At 43.2% G+C, this 26,945-nt stretch overlaps 1 protein-coding gene across 1 annotated transcript in view; it reads right to left on the reverse strand.

Annotated features, from left to right (window-relative positions):
* Positions 1-16,808: 16,808 nt before the first annotated feature.
* Positions 16,809-26,945, reverse strand: part of ALDH1A2 (aldehyde dehydrogenase 1 family member A2) — a 118,482-nt gene continuing 108,345 nt past the window's right edge. Inside the window, exons 10-13 of the mRNA XM_008016462.3 lie at positions 25,460-25,624; positions 24,581-24,738; positions 24,208-24,282; positions 16,809-18,676 (exon numbers count right to left, since the gene is read on the reverse strand). Of these exons, the coding sequence (XP_008014653.1) occupies positions 18,604-18,676; positions 24,208-24,282; positions 24,581-24,738; positions 25,460-25,624 (471 nt within the window). The 3' untranslated portion in view covers positions 16,809-18,603. The remainder of the gene's footprint in view (positions 18,677-24,207; positions 24,283-24,580; positions 24,739-25,459; positions 25,625-26,945) is intronic.

The following is a 26,945-nucleotide window of genomic DNA, read 5'->3' on the forward strand; positions in this document are numbered from 1 at the left end:
CTATGTGGTCAATTTTAGAGTATGTGCCATGTGGCAATGAGAAGAATGTATACTCTGTTGTTTTGGGGTGGAGAGTTCTGTAGATGTCTATTAGATCCATTTGGTCCAATGTTGAGTTCAGGTATTGAATATCTTTGTTAATTTCATGTCTTGATGATCTGTCTAATGATCTCCTGAATGACCTGTCACTTATCTGTCAGAGGAGTACTGAAGTCTCCCACTATTATTTTGTGAAAGTCTATGTCTTTCTAGGTCTCTAAGAACTTGCTTTACAAATCTGGGTGTTCCTGTGTTAGGTGCATGTATATTTATGATAGTTGGGTCATCTTGTTGAATCTTTACTATTATGTAATGCCCTTCTTTGTCATTTTTGATCTTTTTGGTTTAAAGTCAGTTTTGTCTGCAATTGGGATTGCAACCAGTGCTTTTTCTGTTTTCCGTTTCCTTAGGTTTTCTTCCATCCTTTATTTTGAGCCTCTGAGTGTCATTACATGTAAGATGGATTTCTTGAAGACAGCATACCATCAGGTACTGCTTTTTTATCCAGTTTGCCACTCTGTGCCTTTTAGGTGTGGTATTTAGTCTGTTTATATTCAAGGTTAATATTAGTATGTGTGGGTTTGGCCCTGTCATTGTATTGTTAGTTGGTATTCTGCTGGCTTTTTTATGTAGTTGCTTTATAGTGTCACTGGTCTGTGTACTTAAGTGTGTTTTTGTATTAGCTGGCAGCAGTCTTTCCTTTCTATGCTTTGTGCTCCTTTCAATATCTTTTGTAAGTCAGGTCTGGTGGTAACAAACTCCCTCAACATTTACTTATCTGAAAAGATCTTATTTCTCCTTTGCTTAGGAAGCTTAGTTTGGCTGGATATGAAATTCTTGGGTGAAGATTGTTTTTCTTTAAGAATGTTGAATATAGGCCCCTAATCTTTTCTGCCTTGTAGAATTTCTGCTTAGATGTCTGCTGTTAGCCTAATACAGTCCCCTTTGTAGGTGACCTGCCCTTTCTCTCTAGCTGCCTTTTACATTCTTTCTTTTTGACTTTGGAAAATCTGATGATTATGTGTCTTAGGGATGATCTTGTGTAGAATCTTGCAGGGGTTCTCTGTATTTCCTGAATTTGATTGTTGGCCTCTCTCACAAGGTTAGGGAAGTTTTCATGAACAATATTCTGAAATGTGTTTTCTGAATTGTTTGCTTTCTCCCCGTCCCTTTCAGTAATGCCAATGATTTATAGATTTGACCTCTTTACATAATCACATACTTCTCATAGATTTTGTTCATTTTTTTATCCTTTTTTTTCAGTTTTGTCTGAATGTCTTATTTCAGAGAGCCAGTCTTCAAGTTCTGAGATTGTTTCTTCAGCTTGGTTTATTCTGTTGTTAATACTTGTGACTGCATTGTGAATTATTATATTGTGTTTTTCAGGTCTGTCGGATTCTGTTAGGTTCTTTTTTATACCGGCTATTTCATCTTTCAGCTCCTGTATTGTTTTATTGTGGTTCTTAGTTTCCTTGGGTTGGTGGCCTGCCCCTCCCTCTGGGGGCTCCATCCTAGGGAGGTATGAACATGTTGCTGGCCTGAACATACCCATAGGAGGTGGCTGGACATCTGGTTGGAAGGTCTTGTCCCTTGAGGAGGAATGGTATTGGGGACCTGCTTATAAAAGCAGTCTGGCCATGTTTTCATAGAGCAGCTGTGCTGTGCTGGTAGCCTGCTTCCGCCCTCAGTTGGCTTGGATTCTCCAAAGCCTGAAGGCTCGATGGCTAAGTTGCCCAAACAGCAAAGGTAGTAGCCCATCTCTGCCCCTGAGAGCTCTTTCTCAGGGAGGTACAAAATGGCAGGCTAGAATTCCAAGGCAGTGGGTCTTACCCTGTGAGGTGCTGTGGAAGTGAGACCTGTAGACTATTGCTGCTCAGCCCCTTTCCTAAGGATATGTGCCAGGGTCTAACCTCCCACTTTGCCAGAGCTGCAGCTAGCTACTTTTGCTGGGAAGCCGGGAAAGCTCAGGTATCTAAGGCTCCTGGGTCTCTGTGCATGCCTGAGTGGATGCTCTCCCGAGACTCCACATAGCTCTGTGTGTCAGACTGAAGGCCCTGGGGGAGTGGGTTCACGAGGGGGATCTGACCTGAGGGTTGCAAAGATCCATGGGAAAATCAAGGGTTCCCGGGGTCACAAATTAACTTACTGCTTCCCTGGGCTGGGAAAATTCCCCTGGCTCTTTGTTGCTGCTGGGTGGGCCATCATCCTGACTTGCTTTTGTCCATTCTCCATGGGTCGGGTTTTTTCCTTGATTAGTCTCAATGTGTGCACCTGGATGTTTCAGTTGAAGGTGCTGTACTTATTCTCCCCTTTCATTTCCCTTCCTGAGAGCTGTGCACACTAGTCAGCCATGTTGGCCCCTCTTTCTATGCTTTTTTTTTTTTTTTTTTTTTTTTTGGAGAGGGAGCCTCACTCTGTCACCCAGGCTAGAGTGCAGTAGCGCAATCTCGTCTCACTGCAAGCTCCACCTCCCGGGTTCACGGCATTCTCCTGCCTCAGCCTCCTGAGTAGCTGGGACTACAGGTGCCTGCCACCATGCCTGGCTAATTTTTTTGTATTTTCAGTAGAGACGGGGTTTCACTGTGTTAGCCAGGATGGTCTCGATCTCCTGACCTCATGATCCGCCTGCCTCGGCCTCCCAACGTGCTGGGATTACGGGCATGAGCCACCACGCCAGGCTTTCTATGCATTTTTAACCTACGTGGTATCATGCTTTATATATTTTTCTGCAACAGGCCTTATTCACTTAACAGTTATGTTTGAAACTAATCATTCTCCCTCTTCCTGGTACATGGAAAAGAGTCAATAAATGTAGTTTATTCTCTGGTAAAGCTTTATGAAAGTATATTTAAAAACTATTAGTGGCATCTCACAATTGTGAATCTGCACTGCTGTGATTACTAGCAAGGATAAGAAACTTTTATCAATGGCCATACTGCCCAAGGTAATTTATAGATTCAATGCCATCCCCATCAAGCTACCAATGAGCTTCTTCACAGAATTGGAAAAAACTGCTTTAAAGTTCATATGGAACCAAAAAAGAGCCCGCATCTCCAAGACAATCCTAAGTCAAAAGAACAAAGCTGGAGGCATCACGCTACCTGACTTCAAACTATACTACAAGGCTACAGTAACCAAAACAGCATGGTACTGGTACCAAAACAGAGATATAGACCAATGGAACAGAACAGAGTCCTCAGAAATAATACCACACATCTACAGCCATCTGATCTTTGTCAAACCTGAGAGAAACAAGAAATGGGGAAAGGATTCTCTATTTAATAAATGGTGCTGGGAAAATTGGCTAGCCATAAGTAGAAAGCTGAAACTGGATCCTTTCCTTACTCCTTATACGAAAATTAATTCAAGATGGATTAGAGACTTAAATGTTAGACCTAATACCATAAAAATCCTAGAGGAAAACCTAGGTAGTACCATTCAGGACATAGGCATGGGCAAAGACTTCATGTCTAAAACACCAAAAGCAACGGCAGCAAAAGCCAAAATTGACAAATGGGATCTCATTAAACTAAAGAGCTTCTGCACAGCAAAAGAAACTACCATCAGAGTAAACAGGCAACCTACAGAATGGGAGAAAATTTTTGCAATCTACTCATCTGACAAAGGGCTAATATCCAGAACCTACAAAGAACTCAAACAAATTTACAAGAAAAAAACAAACAACCCCATCAAAAAGTGGGCAAAGGATATGAACAGACATTTCTCAAAAGAAGACATTCATACAGCCAACAGACACATGAAAAAATGCTCATCATCACTGGCCATCAGAGAAATGCAAATCAAAACCACAATGAGATACCATCTCACACCAGTTAGAATGGCGATCATTCAAAAGTCAGGAAACAACAGGTGCTGGAGAGGATGTGGAGAAATAGGAACACTTTTACACTGTTGGTGGGATTGTAAACTAGTTCAACCTTTATGGAAAACAGTATGGCGATTCCTCAAGGATCTAGAACTAGATGTACCATATGACCCAGCCATCCCATTACTAGGTATATACCCAAAGGATTATAAATTATGCTGCTATAAAGACACATGCACACGTATGTTTATTGCAGCACTATTCACAATAGCAAAGACTTGGAATCAACCCAAATGTCCATCAGTGACAGATTGGATTAAGAAAATGTGGCACATATACACCATGGAATACTATGCAGCCATAAAAAAGGATGAGTTTGTGTCCTTTGTAGGGACATGGATGCAGCTGGAAACCATCATTCTCAGCAAACTATCACAAGAACAGAAAACCAAACACCGCATGTTCTCACTCATAGGCGGGAACTGAACAATGAGATCACTTGGACTCGGGAAGGGGAACATCACACACCGGGGCCTATCATGGGGAGGGGGGAGGGGGGAGGGATTGCATTGGGAGTTATACCTGATGTAAATGACGAGTTGATGGGTGCAGCACACCAACATGGCACAAGTATACATATGTAGCAAACCTGCACGTTGTGCACATGTACCCTACAACTTGAAGTTTAATAATAATAAATAAATAAATAAATAAATAAATAAATAAATAAATAAAAAGAAACTTTTATCATGTTAACTTGCTGTTTATATTCATTTTTCTTTGAATTGCCTTTTCATATTCTTTGCCCAGTTTTCTTTTGGCTTGTCTTTTTCTTCTTAATTCCTAGAAGCTCTTTATACACTCTGGATCCTGATAATTTGTTAATGCATTGCAAATATTTTCTCATATCTGTTGTGTGCATACTTTTCAAAATACCACTGATGAACTGAATACCATGTTCTAGGTGTCGGAATGCATTGTCGGCATAGCACATATTACTCTCCCTCTCAGTTTTATAGCTGACGAAAATGAGTTGCAAAAAATAAGCACCTTACCCCAAGTCCCACATAAATGGCAGAGCCAGAATCTGAAACCTGCCTGTCTGACTTCAGACCCAGTCTTACTACCACTCTTGACCTTTATCTAGTCTAATGGTCCCGCTTGACCAAATGTAAGGATTATGTTTTAAACCTCAGATCATGTTATAATAGACTAAGAATATAAACTCTTTAATTCAACCAATAAGTTCTCATCTACAGTCCATCAATGCCATTTGGTGTGGCAATATGCAAGCAAACCCAGTCAGTACAAATGAAGCCACAAGCTGCTTGGAGACAGGAGCCAAGTCTTGTTCACAGTGCTGTATCACAGCCAGGCACATGGAGGTGCTAGGAATTGATGAGATGAAAGGTCCTGTCTCTAGCAGGCAGAGTTCTACTTGCCTGATGGCAGTGGCTGTGGAAGGATCCGTTTTCTTCAGGGTCCTTGGGAATGTCTTTCCACCACTGTACTTCCCCCACCCCGATCCTGGGTTCAGAGCTGTGTGGCTAGATCCTGCAAACCTACCCTGCCCTGTAATGGGTTCCCTCTTCCTTACCATTACTGCTTCTTGTGGATTCCAACAGAGCAGCTTTCAGTCCACTGGCCCGCCTGCTACATTAGAGAAGTCACTTTAGAAATCAGTCTAAAGGTCATAGAGCAAATAAGCAAATCCTGGTATTGAGTTATCTTCAAGAGCCTCTCTTCCATATTATGCCTCAGCCACCTCCTTGTAAATTCCATTCAGAAGTTCAGAGGAGAGCAGTACAGTCGTCATTTCCATCTGTCGTCAGAAAAGACTCCTAGTCCCCTTCCCTCCCTTTCTGAATCAGTCTTCAAGGCCCTGCAAGTACCTCACTACTTTTCTTATCCACACTCACGGATCGACCTTGGTTGATGGATAGGTATCTTCCCCTTGAAGTGGATTCCATGTACTTTCTGTTGTCTTTTGTTACTTCTGTCTACACTGTTTTCTAGAAGCTACCATCATAGAGGGAGTCAGTACAGGGTTAAGTAAGATTCTGAGCTTTGAACATGCATTTGAAGCACCTAGCTGTGTGCCACTGAGCAAATAAAAAGTTGCTGATACATTGTAGGCTACATAATAAATAATCTCTCATTTTCTGACCACTTCCCTCCATTCATCCTTCGAATGTACTTTTTGGAAGCAGAGAGGCATTATAAAAAATATCAGAGTTTCTATAAAAGTTCCTCTAAAATTCCCCCTAGCTCCTTCTCCCCATCAAAATGTATCACTTTCTTCTTCTGCCTTCCCATTGCAGGTTTTCTTCTTCCTATACTTTTCATATGATACTATAGTGATATTATATTATAGATGATGTTATAGTGATTTATTTCTCTGTCTCCCACATAGGCTGGGAGCTCCCAAGGACCAGTACTTCCTGTTCGTTAGGTAGTCTTGCGACGTAGTGCAATGCTCAACACTGAGCATAGGACAATTTATCCTTGCTGAAAGTATGAATGAAGGAATGACAAAAGGGATCTGGGGAAGTGTGGATGCAGACACCAGTGAGCAGAGTGGGAATAATTCCAAATGGGTAAGCTGGAGTTGAAAGAGGAGAGGAGTGGACAGTGAGAACTGGTTTGGCAGGGGCTGGAGACTGGGGGCTTCGTCACCTCTACTGATGCCCTACCCCAAGGTCTGGAAGAAGACTAGATTCTAGTTTCTGTACTGCCACTTCTGATAGCCTCTCAAATCTCAGCTTCCATCAGCAAAACAGGGATTAATCATATCTTTCACCAGGGCAGTGGTGGACTTTCAGTGGAACCATGTAACAAAGAAATTTCACAAATGCAAAGGATGTTGAGAAGAGGAAGCTAATTCCTAAGCTTAAATCGCTTGTTCAAGGGCTTCAGCACACAGCTGGGACCAGAACCCAGGTGCCTGGACTCCTAGTCAGGAGCCCTCCCACCACATCGAGCTGTCCCTGTGGGAGCGCCAGAGTGAAGAACATTGAATTTTAAGAAATGCACAGGAATTCTTCATATGCTTGCACACAAAGCCAGTACTCATGTCCAGCTCCAAGGCAAGCCAACTGGATGCTAAGAAACAGGAAGCAACCAAGCTATGAAGAAAACTGATCCAAGTGTTGAAAAGATAATTTGTCCAAAACCAGACCCCTGGTGAAGCTTCATTGTGCTATTTATTAGCTAAGGGTTAGGAGTATGTGGAAATGAAGGGTTGTTGGGACCATTAATAGAAGATCTTTATGGCCATTACTGACTCAAATGTCAGGAATGAAGGGCCTTTACTCTCTAGAAACCCCAGCTCCTTTTATGGGGCAGTCTTTCTGGTATGAAATCAGTCAACTTTGGAAAACTGTCTTTTTGTTTGAATTTTTGATGTGCAAATGACAGAGGGAGTAAGGAAAGAGGCAATACACAGGGCAGGGCTTGCATCTTCCCAGAGGGGCCGGCGGAGAGGCACATTTACCTTGACAGGTTCCCCTTCTGAGGCAACACCCTAGGGGTCCCCAGAGCCATTCATCCAGCAACCCCCAGCCTCTGCGGGCAGGCTCTGGGCTTGGCAGAAGCCCTTCCTGGCACAGTTCCATGCCAGAAAAAGAATTCTGCTTTCCCCCTGCAGGAGGAGAGAGACAGGGTCTGGGGAAGAATGGAGCCACAGCCCTCCAGTCCCAGAATGGCACAGGTCTTCAGTAAGATGACAACAGGCAACATAAGCTGGGCCTCTAGGACACGCCAAGCACAGAACTAAGAGCACTGCATACATGATGTGCTGTCATTTCTCAAAACCCAAAGCCTCAGCTCTCCATCTCTGAGATAAGGAGACCCTAGAGGGCCCCCCAATGCCTGTCTTGAGACCAGCTGTAGCACAAGCACTGGTGCTTTATGTTAAACATGTATGTGACATGTTTGGAAAGATACCAAGAAACAATAATCACATTTGTTTCTGAGGACTGAGACAGGGATAAGGCATTGGAAGGAAATCTTCCAATATACATATACTTTTATTTACTTATTTATTTTAGAATTTTTAACCTAATGCATGCAGTTAACAATTTTAAAATAGCTAAAATAATTTACATTTAAAATAAGACAAACAACAAATATAGATTTCTGGGCCTACTGCAGTCAAATTGAATCAGAATATTCAGAGAGGAAATGGGGCAGCCATTTTTAATCTGTTCTCCAAAGTGGTTCTGATGCCAGGTTCAAGAACCACTACCCTCAAGGACAACTATTCCCTCCTTACTCAGGACCCCTGTATTTTACAGATAAGAAAACTGAGCTGTGAGAGGAGCACTGACTAAGCCAAGTTATAGAGTTGCTGAGAAACAGAATAGTAAGTAAAATTCAGGTTTTCAATGCCAGATTTCCAAACTATGAAAACCCTCAACCTCACTGCAGCCCTGAGCATCTTTTTATTTCAATTCTACTTCTTGCCCCAGGTTCCCTGCCCTTCAAAACCTGCTTTCTTCAAGCTAATCTGGTAAACGGAGTGATGATGTGTTTAGTGGGTACTAATGGGCTAATGTCCTCTATTAAAAGACGCTCCATGAAGCTTTCTGGAGCCATGTGCAATTAACAACTGTGTTTTACTTCTGTAAAGTAATACAGGGGATTCAGTAGGATAGCAGTTTTCCCAAAATTCTACCCCAGGAGGCAGAGGAGAAAAGGCATTGGACTTAAGTCCCAAGGCCTGTATTTAAAGGTTTATCCTGTGGAAGTCATTTTGGCTCACTTTGTACATTTGTAAAATGAGGATATTAGATGGAATAATCTGAAAGGCCCCCAGGTATGGTTTGAATGTGCCCCTTAAAGCTCATGTGTTGAAAATGGAATCCCCAAAGCAACAATGTTGAGAAGTGAGATATTTAAGAGGCAATTAAGTCTTGAGGGCTCTACCCTCATGAATGCATTAATGTTATCATGGGAGTGGGTTTGTTATCAAAGCAAGTTTAGCCCTCCCTTGCTGGCTTGCTTTTGGCCTCTCTTGCCCTTCTGCCTTCTGCCATGCGATGATGTGGCATGAAGGCCCTCACGAGATGTCGGTGCCATGCTCTTGGACTTCCCAGCCTTGAGAATAGTGAGCCAAATAAACTTCTATTGTTTGTAACTCACCAGTCTTTGGTATTCTGCTATAGCAACACAAAATGGACTAATACAAAACATCAAAGACCCCTTTACCTCTCAAAATTCTATCTATAATCCCTACCTAAATATTTCTTATCTGTTTGAATCTATATTTTTTAAATGATAGGAAGATATAATTGTCCTTTTGGAAAACAATTCCCAGTAACGCTGAAAATTTTGTAGCTCTGAGACTGGGAGTATGGTTTTAGCCATTTCAGAATTGGGTGGGCAACAAAAAGAGCCATTCAGGGCAATTTCAGTTTTGATCAGAAGAAAGAAGAGTAGCAATGACCAAACATAAGTTAAGGAAGAGAAAATAGCCTGTTAGAATTGGAGAGAACCAAGCAAGGAAAGCTGTATTTTAGCACGAACATGCCTGATCTCTCCTGTAGAGGGAGGAAAGCAAGATACGTATCAAAGAAAGGGATGGTCATTAAGAGATTCTCTATTTTTCATTTCCTTGCAGTCCCTACTATACAAACTGGGACAAGGAGCCTTGATTTAAGGTTTCTCTCCTACTAAAATGCATCAGAGAGATATTAAGTCTTTTCAGCCATATATCCTGAGTGTATATGAATTTTTCAAATCTTTTTATGAGCAGGTTTAAAAAAATTTATGGTGGTACAATATACATAACATAAAATTTACCATTTTAACAATTTTTAAGTGCATAGTTCTGTGGCGTTTAGCACGTTCACACTGTTGTCACCATCATCTATCTCTAGAACTTTTTCATCTTCCCCGTGTGAAACTCCATATTCATTTGTAACACTAACACTTATTCCCCCTCCCGCTCGCCCCTAGCTGCCACCATTCTGTTTTCTGTCTCTGTGAATTTGATTACTCTGGGCACCTCATACAAGCGGCATCTTATGTAAGTGGAGCCTCATATATATAAGTGAAATTCTATAATATTTGTCTTTTTGTGACAGGCTTGTTTCATGTAGCATGTCTTAAGGGTTCTTTCATGTTGTAGCATGTGACAGGATTTCCTTCATTTTTAAGGCTGAAAAAATGTATATGTTAATGTTACATAGTATATAATAATATATATAATATGCAATTGTGTATATATACATATATAAAAACAATTGTGTGTGTGGTGAATGTGTGGGGGGTGTGTGGGGGGATATGTGTGGTGTGGGTGTGGGGGGTATATGGGGGCTGTGTGTGTGTCTGGTGTGTGTGTGCATGGTGTGTGTGTGGTTTGTGTGTGTGTAGCTCTGAGCACCGAAAGCATGGTTTTAGCCATGTCAGCATTAGGTAGGTGGCCAAGGGGACCATTCAGTGAAATTTCAGTTTTGATCAGAAGAAAGAAGAGTAGCTTGAGACTCACTAAAAGAAAATGAGTATTCCAGAAATTATGCATATATGCAATTATACATATATATGCATGCCACATTTTGTTTATTCCTTCATCCATTGATGGACACTTTTGGCTATCGTGAACATGATGCAAATACATGTTCAAGTCCCAGCTATGAGCAGGTTTAGACAGGGATGAGATGAGAGGACCGTATCTGGCAGGTTTGGGCACTGGGGACAAACTTGCCTCCTTCATGGTTGTACACAGCCTTCCCATGGAGCTGGGCCCCTGTGCCCATCACTTGAGATCATCTCGCCCCCCTCCATGCACCGTGAGCTGAGTCCCACACACTGGTGAACCCTCCCTAGCGGGCAGCAACACCCCTCAGGCTTTCCTTTCCTCTCAGGAGGGCTGGAACCACACAATTTAGTGGCTCTGTGGAACACTTTTTCCTCACAAGCATTGTGCCTTCCTGCCTCCTCCACGGAGGACCTGGATGCATGACTCAAAGCCATGTAAAGAAGCACGTCTCCCAAAGTGTCCATGACCTTCAAAATAGGAAAGAATTGAATTGGAGGGTATGGGAAGCTCTCTCCTGGAGTGGGGCTTTAAAGGTTACCAAAACATTTCTGAACAATGTGTTGAATAGGCAAGACTAAAAACTGTGGTTTAGTTTCCTGACAAGAATTCCCGACAGGCTTATTTATTATAGTCCTTGATATCGCTGAGGGTAGGTGGAAAAATGACAAGTGTTGCCAGTATGTGTGTGGCGTTTTGCATTACTTGTTATCTTTGAGAGGAAGAAAGGGGAGGAAAAAAAAAGCTAAGTCAGAATCCTGGGTCATCACACCCCAAGCTGAGACCTCAGGATTGGGTGGGTTTCCAGCATGGGTTTATTTTCCTAGATTTTTAAAAGGTTATCAGTTGGTCTTGTGGGCAATTCTTGTATCTAGTTTGCAAGAATAACAGTTTCTTGTGGGAATGAAACAGAACAAACAAGCAACAGAAGAATTGTTCTGAGCATTTTCCAGTTTTCTCTCTGCTGTCCTTTAGGCGGGGCTGACTTGAGTTCAGCCCCTGCTTGGGAGAGGGCTCCTGCTTTCAGCATCTGGCCAGGGCAGCCCTGCTCCTCTTGCAGCTTTGGGGAGGGGAGAGGCCTTTGCAGAATGTTGTTCTTCCAGAGGCATTCTCATCACCCCCTGAGGACTGCTGTGGTTCCATTTAAATATTCAAAGCAGGCAAGTCATTTCTCTCCCAGGCCAAAAGCCACCATGTTCCTCAAGCTTGGTGACCATGATAATAATAAAAATCTTAATACAGCTAACATTTATTTGGCATGAATTGGCAAAGCCTCCTCTAAGTTAGTATTTAGTTGCTAGCTGCATCAATTTATCCCTTACCTGTTCTTGCTATCTGTTCATTTAAACAAACGAGAGCCAGCTCAACATTTTGTGTCAAAAAAACTCTCTGGCTCTCAGTGATTCAGCAGGTGGAGCAGAGCTGACTGGGCACAGACATGTAATTTTTAAATGGTCATTATCCTTCCAACCTCCTAGCATTCTCCTAATTACTGGCTCCAGTCCCACCATCTGAGTCTACCTTAATGTAGGTGTCCGCCTGCCTGGCTTCCATATAGAAATTGACCCCAAGGGAATGTGAGATTTACAACCTCTTTGGTACTACAGCCTCCAGTAAATACCGATTTATTTATTCCTTTTCATTAATTGCTGTCATTTGTTTAAGCTCTTACAATGGGGGCTAAGTACTTTATACGCGTTCTTGTTCTACCCTCATGACAACAGTGTAGGCCCAGGTAATTTTATTGCCCCATTTTACAGGTGAGAAAATAGAGAATTTGGAAGGCTATTTTCCAAGGGCATACAGCTGGTAAGTGATGGAGCACTTTGGAATTCTGTTCCTTTGCCCGTTTGAGGAGGTCTTGATGTTACCGACAGGCCTCCCTTTCTGGAATTAGAGTACGTCAGAACGAAGCTTCAAAGACTAGACATGTGAGGGGTAGACACTCCCTTCACACACACCCGTTCCCCAGCGTTGGCCTTACAAGCCCCTGTCCCCACCCGCCTTGGCACACATAGCTCAGGGCTGGGAGCGGACGTTGTTGCAGGTTCTGAGAATGTTTGTGGGCATCAAACCTCCCCCAGGGCCACCAGGGAGCATGAACTAATTGTATTAACAAGTGGCATCTGGATTTTATTCCATTTTACACGAATCCTGTGTTGTTTATGAATGAACCTAACTCGGGAAATCGAGACTGGGGCCTCCACTGTTTAACAAACAGACCTTCCCCTTGGGTGTGCCAAGCTCTGGCCAGCCAGAGAGCACTATAGGTTCTTGTTCCTTGCTACTCAGCTACCCCCAGTGGCAGTCTTGAAAGCTGTCACTTTAAATTTCCAACTAAGAGAAACTGGAGAAAGCCACTACATCATTGGTCCATACATTGGATGTAACTGCCTGGGATTAGAGAGAAAGAGGTCTTCACAGGGTCCTAGAATCCCCACATATGACTGCAGAGGGGTAGGAGGGGTCTCTCCTCTTTCCATCTTAGGATTGCTTGAGCTGGTGTGATTTTCTCCTATGTAGACACTAAAGCAGGAAACCAGAGGCACCTTTCTGAAAACACACTGGGGAAACCATGTTGTAGAAGAAATTGGGCAACTCAGTAGACTTGATAACATCTATTTCTTGAGGAGAAGGACAGGGACTGCTCTAGAGAAACAACAACAACAAAAAAGCAAGCCCAAAAGACCGTGAAACCATTAAGAGGTGTGCATACTGCAGCAGGAACAAGGGCAGGCTGTGCTGGTTTCAGGTTCCTCCTTGCTACATAGATAAATGGCCAAAGGAAACATTATCCCAGCCGTTTCACATCAAAGGCTAAATGGCAAGCTGGTCATCCTTTTAAGCTGGCCAATAACCAAGTGAAAATTAGACAGTGTACATGTTTAGGAAGAGGGCTTCATGCCGTTCCAGAGTGGACTTTCCCATGCTCTCACTCCCAGCTGGTCCCACGGAGCAGTTGCTGTATAAGACATTCTGGGTGGCACAGACAGCGTGGCCAGGGCTATGGGCCAGATTATCGCTCTACAGAGGGTCTGAACAATGTGTTGAATATGCAGGAGACTGAAACTGGGAAGAAAGTCACAGCTGCATGCATCCCTCTGACCTCTAGCTGGCTTGAGGTATTCAGATGAGGTCTGGTCTCCAGGCAAGGAAGCCCCACTGGATACCCGCAGGAAACTATACTAGAGTTAAGGTCTACATGAAGGCCTCAACGCTGGGTGAGAAGTGAATTCTGATGTCTTGTAGACTGATTAGTAAACGTCAAAGAGCATCCTGCTTTTGCTTTCTGTAGTTGTTTGGAGTTTGTGTGTGTATATCATGTCTCATACTAACTGAAGAAATATCATCCACCATGTTGCTCAATCCCCACACACCTCTGTGAAGCAGGTAGCACAGGAATGATCATCTTGATCCTACGGAGGAGGAAGTGGAGGCCCGTGGAAGTTAGGACATATATCTTGTAAATGATTGCTAAGGGACAATGAGTGAGGACTTCTGACTACACTTCTCATCCTCTGATACAACATGCTGAAATTTCACTCTGCCATACTGCTAGTCAGCTGATGCCACAGGCAAAGTTGTCACTCTGGATAACTCACTAAGCAGACCTGGGAAAGGTACCATGTTACTCTTCCATACCTCTGGTGTCTGTGTGTGGGAAGGAGGTACAGGGGGATGGCAAGGGAACCTGCTGACTATGGGTTATGAGTGACCTTAGACTATGCGATTTACAAGGGTAGTAGCCATGTGTGGCTTGCTTTCTATTCCCAGCACCTGTGCCAGTGACTAGCAGAATAAACATTTGTGAAGGGAAGGGGGAGAGGGAGTGTAGAAGGGAGGTTCATTTCTTAGGACCACTGGGGTATGCAGTGTCAGCATTCCCTCATGAGGCAGCAGGGCCATAGAAGCAGCGTGGTAACACCGGGTCATATGTATTTTTCTAGCCCCATTCTGATTTCATTAGTTTTCCATTTTCATTTTTTTAAACTCTAACTTTTAATTCATGGGACTTTGTTTTTATCATTGTTCTTACCTTTTAAGCATTCTTGTGACTGATTTTAATATTTCTGAATTATTAGTCAACCAAAAGAAAAACTAAAATAAATGACTGTATAAATACATGTAAGTGGCAATGGGCATTTCTGTTTAGGCTGCACCTTCCCTCCTTCCCTGCCAAGAATGTTGCCAATACGGAATGAGCAAAGTCTGCATTGAGACCTTTTTCCCTAACCGTCTTGTATTCCTCCTTTTCACACCTTCCTAAATCTATTCACTCTTTAACATGTATTCTGAGACCAGTTTCCTCCTGCCCCAGCTACTGTAAGCTCTCATTTTTTGTAACTCATGAGGCCGTTATCAACCGTGAGCTCCTGCCCTCCCTCTCTATTGGAGTTCTGGGTGGGCAGGGGCATCCGGTGGAGAGCAAAAGAGAGCAGGCATTCCATACGTCCTGGCTCGTGGCAGGGGAATCTGTGGGAAGGCTCAGGACGAGGGCCTGACACTGCACGGGGCTGTCCCCGAGCATGGGGGAGGCTACATGGCTCACAGCTTAGAGGAGGGCCCTGCCATCACCCCTCCCAGCTAATGCACACCATCAACTTCTACTGCATGAAGACAGAGGTCAAAAGCCTCTAATGCACGGGCTCCACACACCACCCTCTACTTCTCAACCCTTTGCTGCCTGTGCTCCTTCACTTTTCTCCCTTGTTTCTGGGGTGTTACCACCTGCAGAGCTTGCCTCCTATTTCTCTGACTACAGCCTCCATTTCTTTTGCTGAGCTTTTTCTCCCTGGCCCTGGTTTTGATTTTCTTCTCACCCTCTCTGGATCTGCAGCCATCACTTTTATGTTCATGCGAGAATTTGGTCCACCTGAGCCAAGTCTGAATCTCCTATCTCCAACTGCCTGCTTGAGATTTCTATCTGATTGTCCCTTCATCACTCCACAATTTACATGTCAAAAGCCTGAAGTCAAGATCTCTCCCCAAAACTGCATTTCATGTTATAGCTTCTGTGGCAGTGGCATTACCATTTTCCTATTTGCCCTCGTTAATAAACTTTGTTCATTCTTTCATATTCATTAAGTTCCAGTAACTTCTTCACTGATTTGTTTCCTTCCTCTCCCTCCCCCATAGCATTATGGCATCCATAGTTTTATGGCAAACAAACTCTGTCATCAGTCTCTTTTCATCCACTTTGCTCCGGACCAGTATACTCCAACCACCGCTTCCATTACACTCCAACTCAAAGCCTACAAGTGTCTCTGTTCTCTATTACATTAGTAGGGAACAGCTCTGGCTGACCTAAGACTCTCTAGTCCGACCAGTTGCCAGTATGCAGTGCCTGCTCTTGCCAGCCCATCTCTTCACTGTCATATTAAGTATGCTGAGCTTGGCCTCTCCTCTCTGCCTTTGTAGGTTATTCCTTTTATCAGAAATGTTTTCGCATGTCTATCTGACTCCAGATTCCTGCTATCTATACATGCAACAATGGCACCTTTCTAAAAGACTTTCAAATGATTACTTCATGTCCAGGCCTTTCTCATTTTCTTCCTGATGGCTCAACAGACAGGACATGAGCTGGAGTCTCAGGGAGTCCCGCATCTTGTATTTCTGAGTTTCATCTAGTGTCGCAGGGGCTGCATTCTCCCGTGCTCCATCTGTTTCTCTGAAAGGTAAGCTACTGGCAAACAGAGCAGTGAACGCCAGTCCACAGCAATGCGTCTCATCACCCAAGTGAGATCTGCTCTGGGGCTGAGACATTAGGTTTAGCTTTTGTCTCACTTGATCGGAACTTGGGTGAAGACTCCAAAGGTTGGAAGGAAAGGTGGGGAGATGTGCGGTTCTAAAGGGTTGGAACCTCTCCTCAAAAGCTCAACTCTGAGAACACACTGAGAGAAAACAAGCTCAATCTTGGTAGTAGTACAGTCACCACTTACAGATTTCTTTTTACAGCTGCAAAAATACTTCATCAGGTAATCAGCCTTTGACTTCATTTCACTTTGGTAAATAAAAATAAAGCTACTGTGAAATGCCATCAGCAATGTGAGCTCGCGGTATGTAGTCCACATTTGTGAAAACAGACCCTACAGACTCCTCTGCATTTGTTTTCATGGAGACTATTCTAAAGGAAACTTGTTATTTCATATATTTCATACATGGTTATACTTACATGCCAGCCAAACTACACGTGCACACAGATTTTAAACAGTATTGGAAAATAAGGTTTTTGTTTACCTGAATACTGTTTACCTTAATGAATTGTGTAAAAATACCCTTGTGGGCATCTGCTCAGTTACCCAAGAGAGTAACACAGATGAAAAACCCAGCAGCTGAGGGAAGGACCCAAACAGACTCAGTATATGACACAAAGACTTACAAACACAGCCAAACAATCCCAAGGAGTACACAATATAAATGCTTTATTGCTAGCATGGAGGTTTCTTTTTAAGTAAATAAAAAGAAATAAATCTTCATTTTCACATTTTATATTGCAGTCCAAAGGTAACTAGTTGGTTAGTGGCTATGTCCACTTGGACACATGCTACAGGAGGAGGGTGGCATTCACATGGAAGCACTCAGAAATATGGCATCTGTCAGGGCTCACGGCATCGGGCTGCTGAATGCACTGTCATTTGTAAATAACAGCAAGTGGAGACTTTAAAACATCATGGATAGATAAGAGTTATAAATAGAAAACTGGTACGGTTAGGAAGCAGAAAATCGTTAAATACAGAAGGCTATACATAGTTGCCCATATTCCACATACTCTAGGTTATGTTTGGTACTTTTAAATAAATGATCTGTATCTAGGTCAGAGACTGGATTGGATTTGACAGCTGGAAAGATAGACGGAAAGGAAGCTAACTTCCCACATCAAACTGGTGGAGTCACTGGAAAGCAGAAGAGGAGTATGCGGTTGGGAAGAAAGGGAGGCGAGCCTGCTTTACTCCCTACACTGCAGGCCACGGCCTGCTCAGTGAGGTGCAAGAATGGTATGTGGATGAGCCCCTGGGTGTGACAGAGGAGCTCAGTGGAGCACGGCAGTCCTAGCACAATGGAACTCGGCAAATGGAAAAGGAAACTTCTAGGCTTGGCCAGATTTTCCAAGGTCACTGCCAATAGATGTAGGGCACATTGGTACAGTATGACAGACTAAAGTCACACCTGCAGCACTGGAATAGCAGGTATTGGTGTAGAGGTTCAGAAGAAGCTACAGATTCCAACTACAGAAATAATTCATTTAATAGTAATTGTTGCCCAATATTAGAAACTGAATGATATCTGCAAGGCATCCAGCATTATCAAATTCTTGGGCCTACTTGGAGTGTTTTTTGGTTGGTTCTAAGAAAAACTTTGGAAAAGATCTTATCTAGCTATGAGAAAAACCCACCCCTTGCCTTATTCCAGAATAACTGAGAAGGAAGGAATCTAATACACACACACACACACACACACGCACCCCAAAACTGTGCAGCAAACTCAGAAGCTGTGAATTGCACATGATGACTTCCAATCTCTATTGTCCCAATCTTTTTTCATTCATGTTATTTATGCGTAAAAGAAAACCAGACTGGGTCAGGAATATCCCAGGTTCTTATTACATCTGTAGTGTACCAGCTCCTGGCATTTTCATTCTGGTCTGACTCTAGCTAAAATCATTTCATGTTTTGCTTTGAAGAAACGGATAACATGAAATGGTAATTTGGCTTTAAAACCTTGGAAAATTGTTCCCGGCCCAAACATCTGCCCCAAAATGAGCTCAGCTGAGATCTCCTTGGAAGAGAGCGGGAGTGGGTGAGTGAAGAGGGCCTGAAAGGAGGAAAATGAAGACAGTAGAAAGGTCACCTTTCCTTAAGAGGAAAGTTCTTTGTGACAAAGGCATGAAATCATACAGCTCCCTTATTTCATCCTGTGCTCCAGAAAGACATACCGGAAGTGTCTGCTAGCTCCTCCTCTTCCTTTTATCCCACTTTCCCCAATATTTGGTATGATTAAGGTGGCCCCTTACAGAGTGCCAAAAAACTGGACCTGGCTGGTTTGCTTTAGTTGTGCAGTGACCTGCCTGGCCTACATGTTATCTTTTCAATCTTTAAATAAGGACCGTGGCTCAACTTTGTATTCCTGAGAGCTGGGCCCTACAGAGAAAGCAGAGAGGGAGAGACGTGCAGGCTGGGCTTCATCTTCCTTCTTGGCCTTCTTAGGAGTTCTTCTGGGGGATCTTTACTGTCACAGTCTTAACTTCTGAGTACTCTCGCAAGCCGAATTCTCCCCTGAAACACAGAAATGGGCCGGGTCAGATACCAGAAGTCCAGGGAGCTGCACGTGAGTGCAGCGGGAGTCCCGAGGAGGTGCAGTTTATCACCTTCGAACAGCAAGTCCTGGGGTGTTCATGTAAAAATTCCTCATGTGTGGGCAGCCCAGCCTTCCTCTGAGGGTCAGAGAAACTGTCATCTCATGAGCAGTTTTTAAAGTTAAAATGTGATTTGTTTTCACAATACTGCACAGAAAGGCAATGACTCTCAACTACTCAGAGACCTACTGTCAGCCTTGGCCAGAGGGCACACAAACGACCCCAGGCTGTGCTGAGAGGCTGAGTGCTGTGGGCAGCAGTAGGACCAGGCCGAGGTCTCTGAACGCCCTGGCCATGCCTCTCTCTACAAGGCAGCACTGGTTCAGTATTAGTTCTTTGGGACACTAGTGTGCTTTCCTCCCCGAAGAGGGAGGGTGGGAGCGGGTCACATGTCTAAGTGTTCCTGTCCCTCTGGGTGTTTACTACAATGCTCCTTCTCCACATTTCTTCTCTATTCTCTTGTTCTTTTTGCCTTGTTTAAATGCCTTTTTTTTGCATCTCATTATATAAATCAAGCATGTTCTCCTAACTATTTTTCTTTAAAATAACAACTTTTTTTCTTCTATTCTTTTGAAAATCACTCTTCGGTGATGCTTTTCCCAACAGCCTCAGGAGGAGCTCCTCTTTAGTCCTCTCTGTTCACAGAGCCCCTTGTTTACACCTCAGCCAGGACACTTAACACACTGGGAGGACAAAGGGCTTGAATATCTCTGTCTTCCCTGCTGAGTTGTATCCTACTGATTTTTCTTTTCGCTTTCCACTAAACATAGGGTATAGCCTACAACAACAGGCACAAAGAAGGTACCTGATGACGAAGGGAGGGAAGTGAAGAGGGAAGGAGGAAGGACAAGCTTCCTACTCCCCCTTCCCTAGTTCTACCCTGCTGTCATATCTTCGTCATGTCTTCTAGATCAGGAAAAAATAAAAGAACACTTAGGAGGTATATTTGAATATGAAAGGATTAAATGATTAAGAAAGGCTGTCTTTTGAAAGTCAGTGTATGAGTTACTGTGGCTGGGCTTTACAAGAGAGACCTGCTGTAAGTGATTCATTCGGGTTCCTTTTAGGAGCCCCCATGGCCTACACAAGGCTCCACTGGCTTTGCCAGCAGCTCCTCTGAGCACCATGGGCACCTGAGTTGACAGGCACAACAGAGGGCAGCCAAGGAGGGACTGGGGCAAGCAGGCTGTTCTCTTGTCGGTATAGTTCATTTTGCTTAGAGGAATGAGAGAAATCCACTGAAATTGCCCCACTCATTGCATGCTTCCCTCATTAACTCCATCCAGGCCCGGAGTCTCTTCATTACCAGCTCAGCTCTGGCTCTCTCTGGTCATTTTCCTGTCCTTGGGCAATTCTGAATGTGTCTTTTCATCACGGACACCATGTGCATCCCATTTGAAGTGAATTTACTCCCTTGTTTCCTGGCTTTTGCACGCACTTGTTGGGGCAGGTCCCAAGCCACACTTCACTCCCATGTGACTCTCTAACTAGGTTGTGAGAAACGTAAGGAAGTCTACAGAGTCAGAAACCTCGCGATTATGGTTGCTTTCAAGTGTGACTGTTGGATCCTACTGTTTGGGTGTGTGATGCAATGGAAAACGCTGCTGGAGCAGAGGTGCTCCTCTCTGGGTCCTGAGCAGCAATCTGTGCACGGGGGAAGTGGACTCAAATCTGCTATGAAAAGAACTGCCCTGGGCCCAGGACATGAAGGAAAGCCAGTAAGAGGTCTTAGTGGCACAACTGAGAAGGCATGGAGGAGACAAAGAGCACTGAACCTGGGGTCAGAGACAGGAGTGCCCACTCAGCTCTGCCATGAACCAGCTAAGAGAAGCCAGCTGAGTCACTGCCATCCTCTTGGTGCACAGTCATCTCTCCAGTCAGTTCCTGAACCTCAGCATACATATCACCCAAAGAGCTTGCTTCAACTGTTGATTCTAGAATGCTACCCCTACCCCACAAAGATTCAGTTTCAGAAGCTCTAGGGAGGGACCAGGACACTGTGAGATAGATGGTCATTTGGGTCACACTTTGGGAAACAATGCTTAAAGGTCACTAAGCCCTGAAGTTTGGATTCTTAAGCAATTTCACCATTTTGTTCCAGAATTTGTCTCAAATTTATTTACTCTAGTTAAATTTTGTGGCACATACAGTTAACAGGGAAGAAGCCCACTGATGCACAAAAGATATGCATATCACTATTGATGCAGCCCAATCTCTCTGCATGGTCACTTTCACAGCAGGAAGATACAGCAAGGCACAGTCACATTTAGAAGCCTATACTCCTGCTCCTCAGCAGACTAGGTTCTAGTCCCTAAGAAAAATCAAACTTGGCACGCCTAGAGGCTTTAAGGTAACCTGTCAGTATTGGTAGCTCTTGGCCAGCCATTTTAGGAATCACTCAGACTCGCTCATAAAACAAGTAAGAGTTTCTGTTTAGGGTATATATTTTCCTGCTGTTTAACTTGACTTGCAGCAGCACTTCTCAGAGTAACATCTCCAGACCACCTGCATCAGAGGAGCTTGCAGGTGGTGGGGACTGAGAGGGAGGGTGGGAGCGGGTCACCAGAAGGCAGGTTGCTTCCAAGGATGACTGGTGGATCCCAGTGTTTGGGTGTGTGATGCAATGGCAAACGCTGCTGGAATGGAGGTGCTTCTCTGTGGGTCCTGGGCAGTGATCTATACTGGAGTCATTCTGGAAGATTGTTAAAAACGCAGGTCCTGGGTCCTATAGCAGATCACCTAACTCAGAATCTGTGAGAGTGGGTCCCTAGATACACATGCTTAACAAAACCATCACCCAGACTGGAGGTGACTTCTCTGCATGCGTGCACATGCATGCACACACACACAAACTTGACAAGCCCTGATTTAGATTATCTAACAATGCTTCTCATTTTCAAAGCCAGTGTCCTGAGTTTTTAAAATGCTGAGGTTCACAGCATTCTTTCCATCTCCTCAGTTTGTGACATTTTATGGCTTGTGCTTTGCCACCCCTTATCTCAGGGGAGTTTGATGAGGAAGTAAGTAAAAGGACAGGAGAAGTCAAACAGGTGGAATTCAGTGGGCAGGAGGACCTGAGAAAAGCTTGTCTCTGAGCCTGGGAATTAAGAGGGCAGCCCTCCCCACAGCTCTCTGTGGGGAGACCTCATAGGCTAGGTCAGCCCTCCCTGGAGTTTCCAGATGTTTCTGGAAGTGCCACTTCACGTCTCTGCTCCTCTTAGGGATAGACAGGGAGCTGTCAGGGACCAATGCTGCATGGAGTTTGCAGGCCATGAGATGAACAATTCTGTCTAGATGGAGGGTTAAGTGGAGTTTCTGAGGCTATATCAAATGAGGTGGAAGAGTTGGGGACCAAGAAAGCATTTTCTGTCACTCTGCGTTATTTAAGAAAGAGAAAACATGTTTTGGGGGAAGGTAGAGACCAAAAACCAAACCAAACCAAACAAAAAACCATGCAATCTAGACAAGATGAAGTGGGTCTCATCAAAGAACAGCATTTCCTAATTATTTTTTAACTCCACTGGGAAGGTACAATCACCATAGTGCCTGCGAGACAAATAGAGAGAAATGGTTCTTCAGTCTCTTGGGCACTGTTATGTGAGGTTCAGATAGAGCCAAACTGTCTCCTGGACCATCTTTCTGGGCAAGGGGAACATTTCTGATGGGAATAGACTAGACTCAGCTAATGTCACAAGCCTGCCCATGATGAGGGACCACGGCTTAACCTGGGATTAGGCTCCATCAACCAGCGATCATTTATTGAAAGTATAGTTTATGCTCATGATTCACCCTGTTAATGATCTGTAACAAAACAGTCAATGCAAGCAGCATTCCCAGAGCCAGTGACTACCCCCAGCATTTCAGAGACTGAGAGAGCACAGACATAGAGGAAGAAATGAAATAAGAAGCGGAATGCATCTTGAAAAGTGGAAGCAGACAGTTAAGGTCAAAAGCAAATGAAGAGATACCTGGAGTACAAGAAGACTCTGTAAAAGCTGAAGGGATACTAAGAACTGAACAAATCCAATCCAGACTGGCTATAGGTTCTGGCTGTAAAGTAACTGAGGGGTACTGGAGGCCGGAAGAAAAGGTTCAAGTGAGAACAGCTTCTCCTTGGCGTTACCAGATACAGAACAGAAGTCGGTGACACCAGCTGAGATTTAGGGAAACTTCTGCCAAAGTTACAGGTTAAGAAAAAGAGGGATCACCTATATAACACGAATCGGCTTGATGAATAATGTTACGAGTGCAGCTAACATTTTCTGAAGGCTTGCCAGACATTCTGTTGGATGTTTGCATACTTAACCCTTACACTCAATCCTCACAGCAACCCTGAGGTAGGTACGATAATTATTCCCATCTTATAGATGAGGTAACTGAGGCTTAGATTAAGGAATTTGTCCAAGCTTGTACAGGTAGTAATATAGGCAGGATTCAAATCCGAGCAGTGTGATTCTAGAAACTGCTCTAATCTCCAAGCTATACCTACTTTATAGTTCAGTGCTTGGGAACTTGAGATTACCAGTGAAACTATCTGCAGTATGTAAATCCTCCGCTCTTGTCTTGTTGGTTCACTGCATTTCTCCCACCAACACCACAGTTGTTTTTCCCACAATACCTTTATTTACTCTCCCCCACTGCTACCCTGCTTTGCCCACCAACCTTGAAAATATATTCCCCCTTCTCGATCCAAGCATTCCTCTTCTTGAAAGGCTGATTCAAACCCCTGTAGCAGATCACATCTAAAGGTTTCCCAGATTTCTCCAGCTTACAATGATCTTCCCTATCCCTGAGCTCCTCCATTGGTTTTCAGTCTTCTCTGCGATTCCTCTGATTCTTTCAATGTTATTAGTTTTATTTACCCCAAAACATATTAAATGCCTTAAGGGCCTGCATCTTCCTTCACAGACCAAGTGCGGTGCTTTGTACATAGTTTATGCTCAATACTTGTTAATTGTGAACTAGGCATTTGCTCAAAAGAATATGCATTCAGTAATGGCTGAGGGAATGGGCATGAAACACGTTTCCTCTGTGAATCACAGGATTTGGAAAATATAGATCAGTTTCTTTCAAAAGGAGGGAAAGTGGGTTTTTTTCCTGGATGTTACTTCCAGGAAAAAAATGTCACTTCCTTTGTGAAGTCTTCTCTGACCTCACCAGTCAAAAATTTTTCTCTGTACTGACAAAATGTTTAACATACTTCTATCATAGCCTTTATTACAGGGAATTAATAGTACAGTAATTTTTTCTGTTCTCACTTTGGGAAAGGGAATTGTGTTTTATTCATCTCTGCAACATGTAGTAGTACTTAGCTTTTAGTACCATGTGCTCAACAAAATGTTTGTTGAATGAATGGATCAGTGTAAGGCAATTAAACTATTTTTAAAGTACTGCTCTGTGCTGATATTTGCAATCTATTTCTCTGCAGGTATCAGCAACTTTGAGACTTACATTTCTCTCCCATTTCCAGACATCTTGAATCCCCCAAAGGGGCTCTGGGCATTTAAGGCATTGTAACAATTGATCCTGAAAGAAGAAAACATAGTACTGTGAGTTCATGTAAAGTCTGACCACACAGAAATAATCTGAGTGGCATGGAATTTCTTTTACAAGTTTGATTTTTAAATTCCTTTCCTCCAGAGGAAAAGTTTGTAATTTAAAATCTACTTTGATTTCTGGATCTAAGCAGTACAGAGTGTACACCTTTTCTGGTGAAGTTTGATTGCTTTTGGTATTCCCCATCCTTCCAAGAAGATACTTGTTTATTTCCCCCTGGTTCCTATACCACCAGGGGAATTTGTTACAAGACTGACTCTGATCTTACCAAACAGTCCCAGCTTGCATTGCAGAAGATACTGTGAGGGCCTTGTTGATGTCATTAGTAAAGACGGCTGCTACAAGTCCGAAGTCTGAGTTATTGGCTCTTTCGATAACTTCATCCATCGTCTTAAATCTCAAAATTTCCTGAACAGGGCCAAAGATCTACAAAAAGATAGTATGACTCAACATGGGTGCTCTGTCATTCTTTTACCTGCTTTCCACATTTCAATGCACGTTTACTCTGCCTTGATTACTTAAATAACATTTAAGTTTAGCAGTACAAAACTGTAAAATCTCCCAACCTTTCCTAGGATAAGATTATGCAAGAAGAGTCTAACATTAGTGTTTGTTTAACATCCCCAAATTCCCCAACCTCTCCGGCATCACTTGATTCCACTCTGTATACTAGGGGTATCTTCTTTAGGTACAGAAGAGAAAGTGGCATCCTCCATGATGTTGCAAACACTGCTCCAGAACTGAATGCTCTGGACTGTGGGCTGACTTGCTCCTGGTCCTTCTCTTGCACAGATTTGAAGATGCTTCAGTGTATTCTCTCTCCTGGTTAACATCCTAGTGACTCATATTGAGGAGAACTGAACTGGTGCCAGTGTGTTGTTGAGGTCAATGGTAGGATATTCTGATTGTTCTGTTGGCTAATAATAATCACAAGCACACAGCATGTCACCTGGCCTCCACCTAGCTTGCTTGTCTTTTGGTTTACTTTTCTTCTTGAAACTGGAATTTTCATAGCCATGTTCATTACTATTGCAAAATGAATATATGTAAAATATAAAGAGCTAAAACTCTAATATCATCCACTAGAAATGCTCTAGAAACTATCCCAAGAAAGATGTGGCTTTTGTAAGAACAGCATATTTGATACCTCCTCCTTGGCAATCCGCATATCATCAGTGACATTTGAAAACACCGTGGGCTCAATGAAAAACCCCTTTCGGCCCAGTCCTTTGCCTCCACATTCCAGTTTGGCGCCCTCAGCCACACCACTCTGGATGAGTTCCAAGATCTTGTTGTACTGTTTCTTATCAATCTGTGGGGGACATGATTTTTTCAAAGTTTACACCCAGTCAAATCTAAAACTACTGTTACTTACCAATTTTTGACCTACAAAAAATTGACAATTTTGTATGGTTAATCCTAATATATCAATGATTCCAATAAATGTACTGCTCTGATGATATTGCCTAATCAGAAGTACCAGCTGAACATTTAGAAAAATGTTTCAAAATGATGGAGACACTGGCTAATTTACTATTCATTGTTCATATGAGGGAAAACTGACCTTTATAATTGAGTAAGTTAGCAAGTTGTATTGATAGTAAAAAAGAGGCAAAAATTAGCACACAGCCTCTTTAGATAGTGCTACACACCCAATCTTATTGTGGTTTGTTTTTAAAGGAATTCCTATTACATTTTTAGAGGAACTTTAGAGAAAAATATTAACAGTAAAGAGTGAAGGACTAGCTTCTTCGTCCAAAAAAAAATAAGGTCAGGCTTCCCCCCAAAAACTGACAGAGGTAAATAATACAAAAACCTACATTCACCCAAGTTTCAATGGCTCAGCCAGAACATCAATCTTCTCTTGAATAGTCCCTAAACTGAGGAGATGTTGTCCCTTAACAGGAAAACCCATGCTTTAGTGACCCATATAGGAGCTGGTCCAAGTTCCTTCTAAAAAGTCTCAGAACCTGTCTACAGATTAAGACCAGAATTCCCTTTAGAAATATGCCTTCATGATTACGGTGAACCTGCAGAGGTGAAAAGTGTAGTCTGGCTGCTCAGGAAAGACTTTGTGGCCCTCCCCACCCCACTACAGTACACGAGGCATTCAGGTTAAGAAATAACCACACAGCAAAAGGCAAGTGAGCCAGCCCTTCATTTCCTACACATTCACAAGCTACAAGTGATCTGTCCGGACTGGTTCAGGCTGCTGGACAGACTCCTTGGCAGCTCATAAAAGGATAGATGGCTCTAGGAAAGAAAGATATCTACCTTCCTTGACTGTGGCATCTGTAGGGATGTCCTAAAGTTCAGTGATTGGAAGGACTGGGAGACTGGGTTCTAGTGTCGAGACCCATCTTGTCATAACTCAAGGCTTTCTTTAGAACTGAGAGACTCCAGCTTAGTCCCAAAGGTCAGAATATTCTTAAAGTAACAGTAATGCCATAGTTTTTCAGAGACACAACTTAGAAAGGGAAAGAGAAGCATAAGAAATAAGCAATCCCTCTCTGGCTACATTTCCAGCCATGAAGACATGGTGGGGAATAAAGGAGGCAGCTGAAAAGAAAGATGTTGATTTGCTGGGTCCTACTAGAGTGCACACAGTTCTGTGCCAGCCAAGAATTAAGTAA

The sequence above is a fragment of the Chlorocebus sabaeus genome, chromosome 26 (genome assembly GCF_047675955.1).
Source record: "Chlorocebus sabaeus isolate Y175 chromosome 26, mChlSab1.0.hap1, whole genome shotgun sequence".
NCBI lineage: Eukaryota > Metazoa > Chordata > Mammalia > Primates > Cercopithecidae > Chlorocebus > Chlorocebus sabaeus.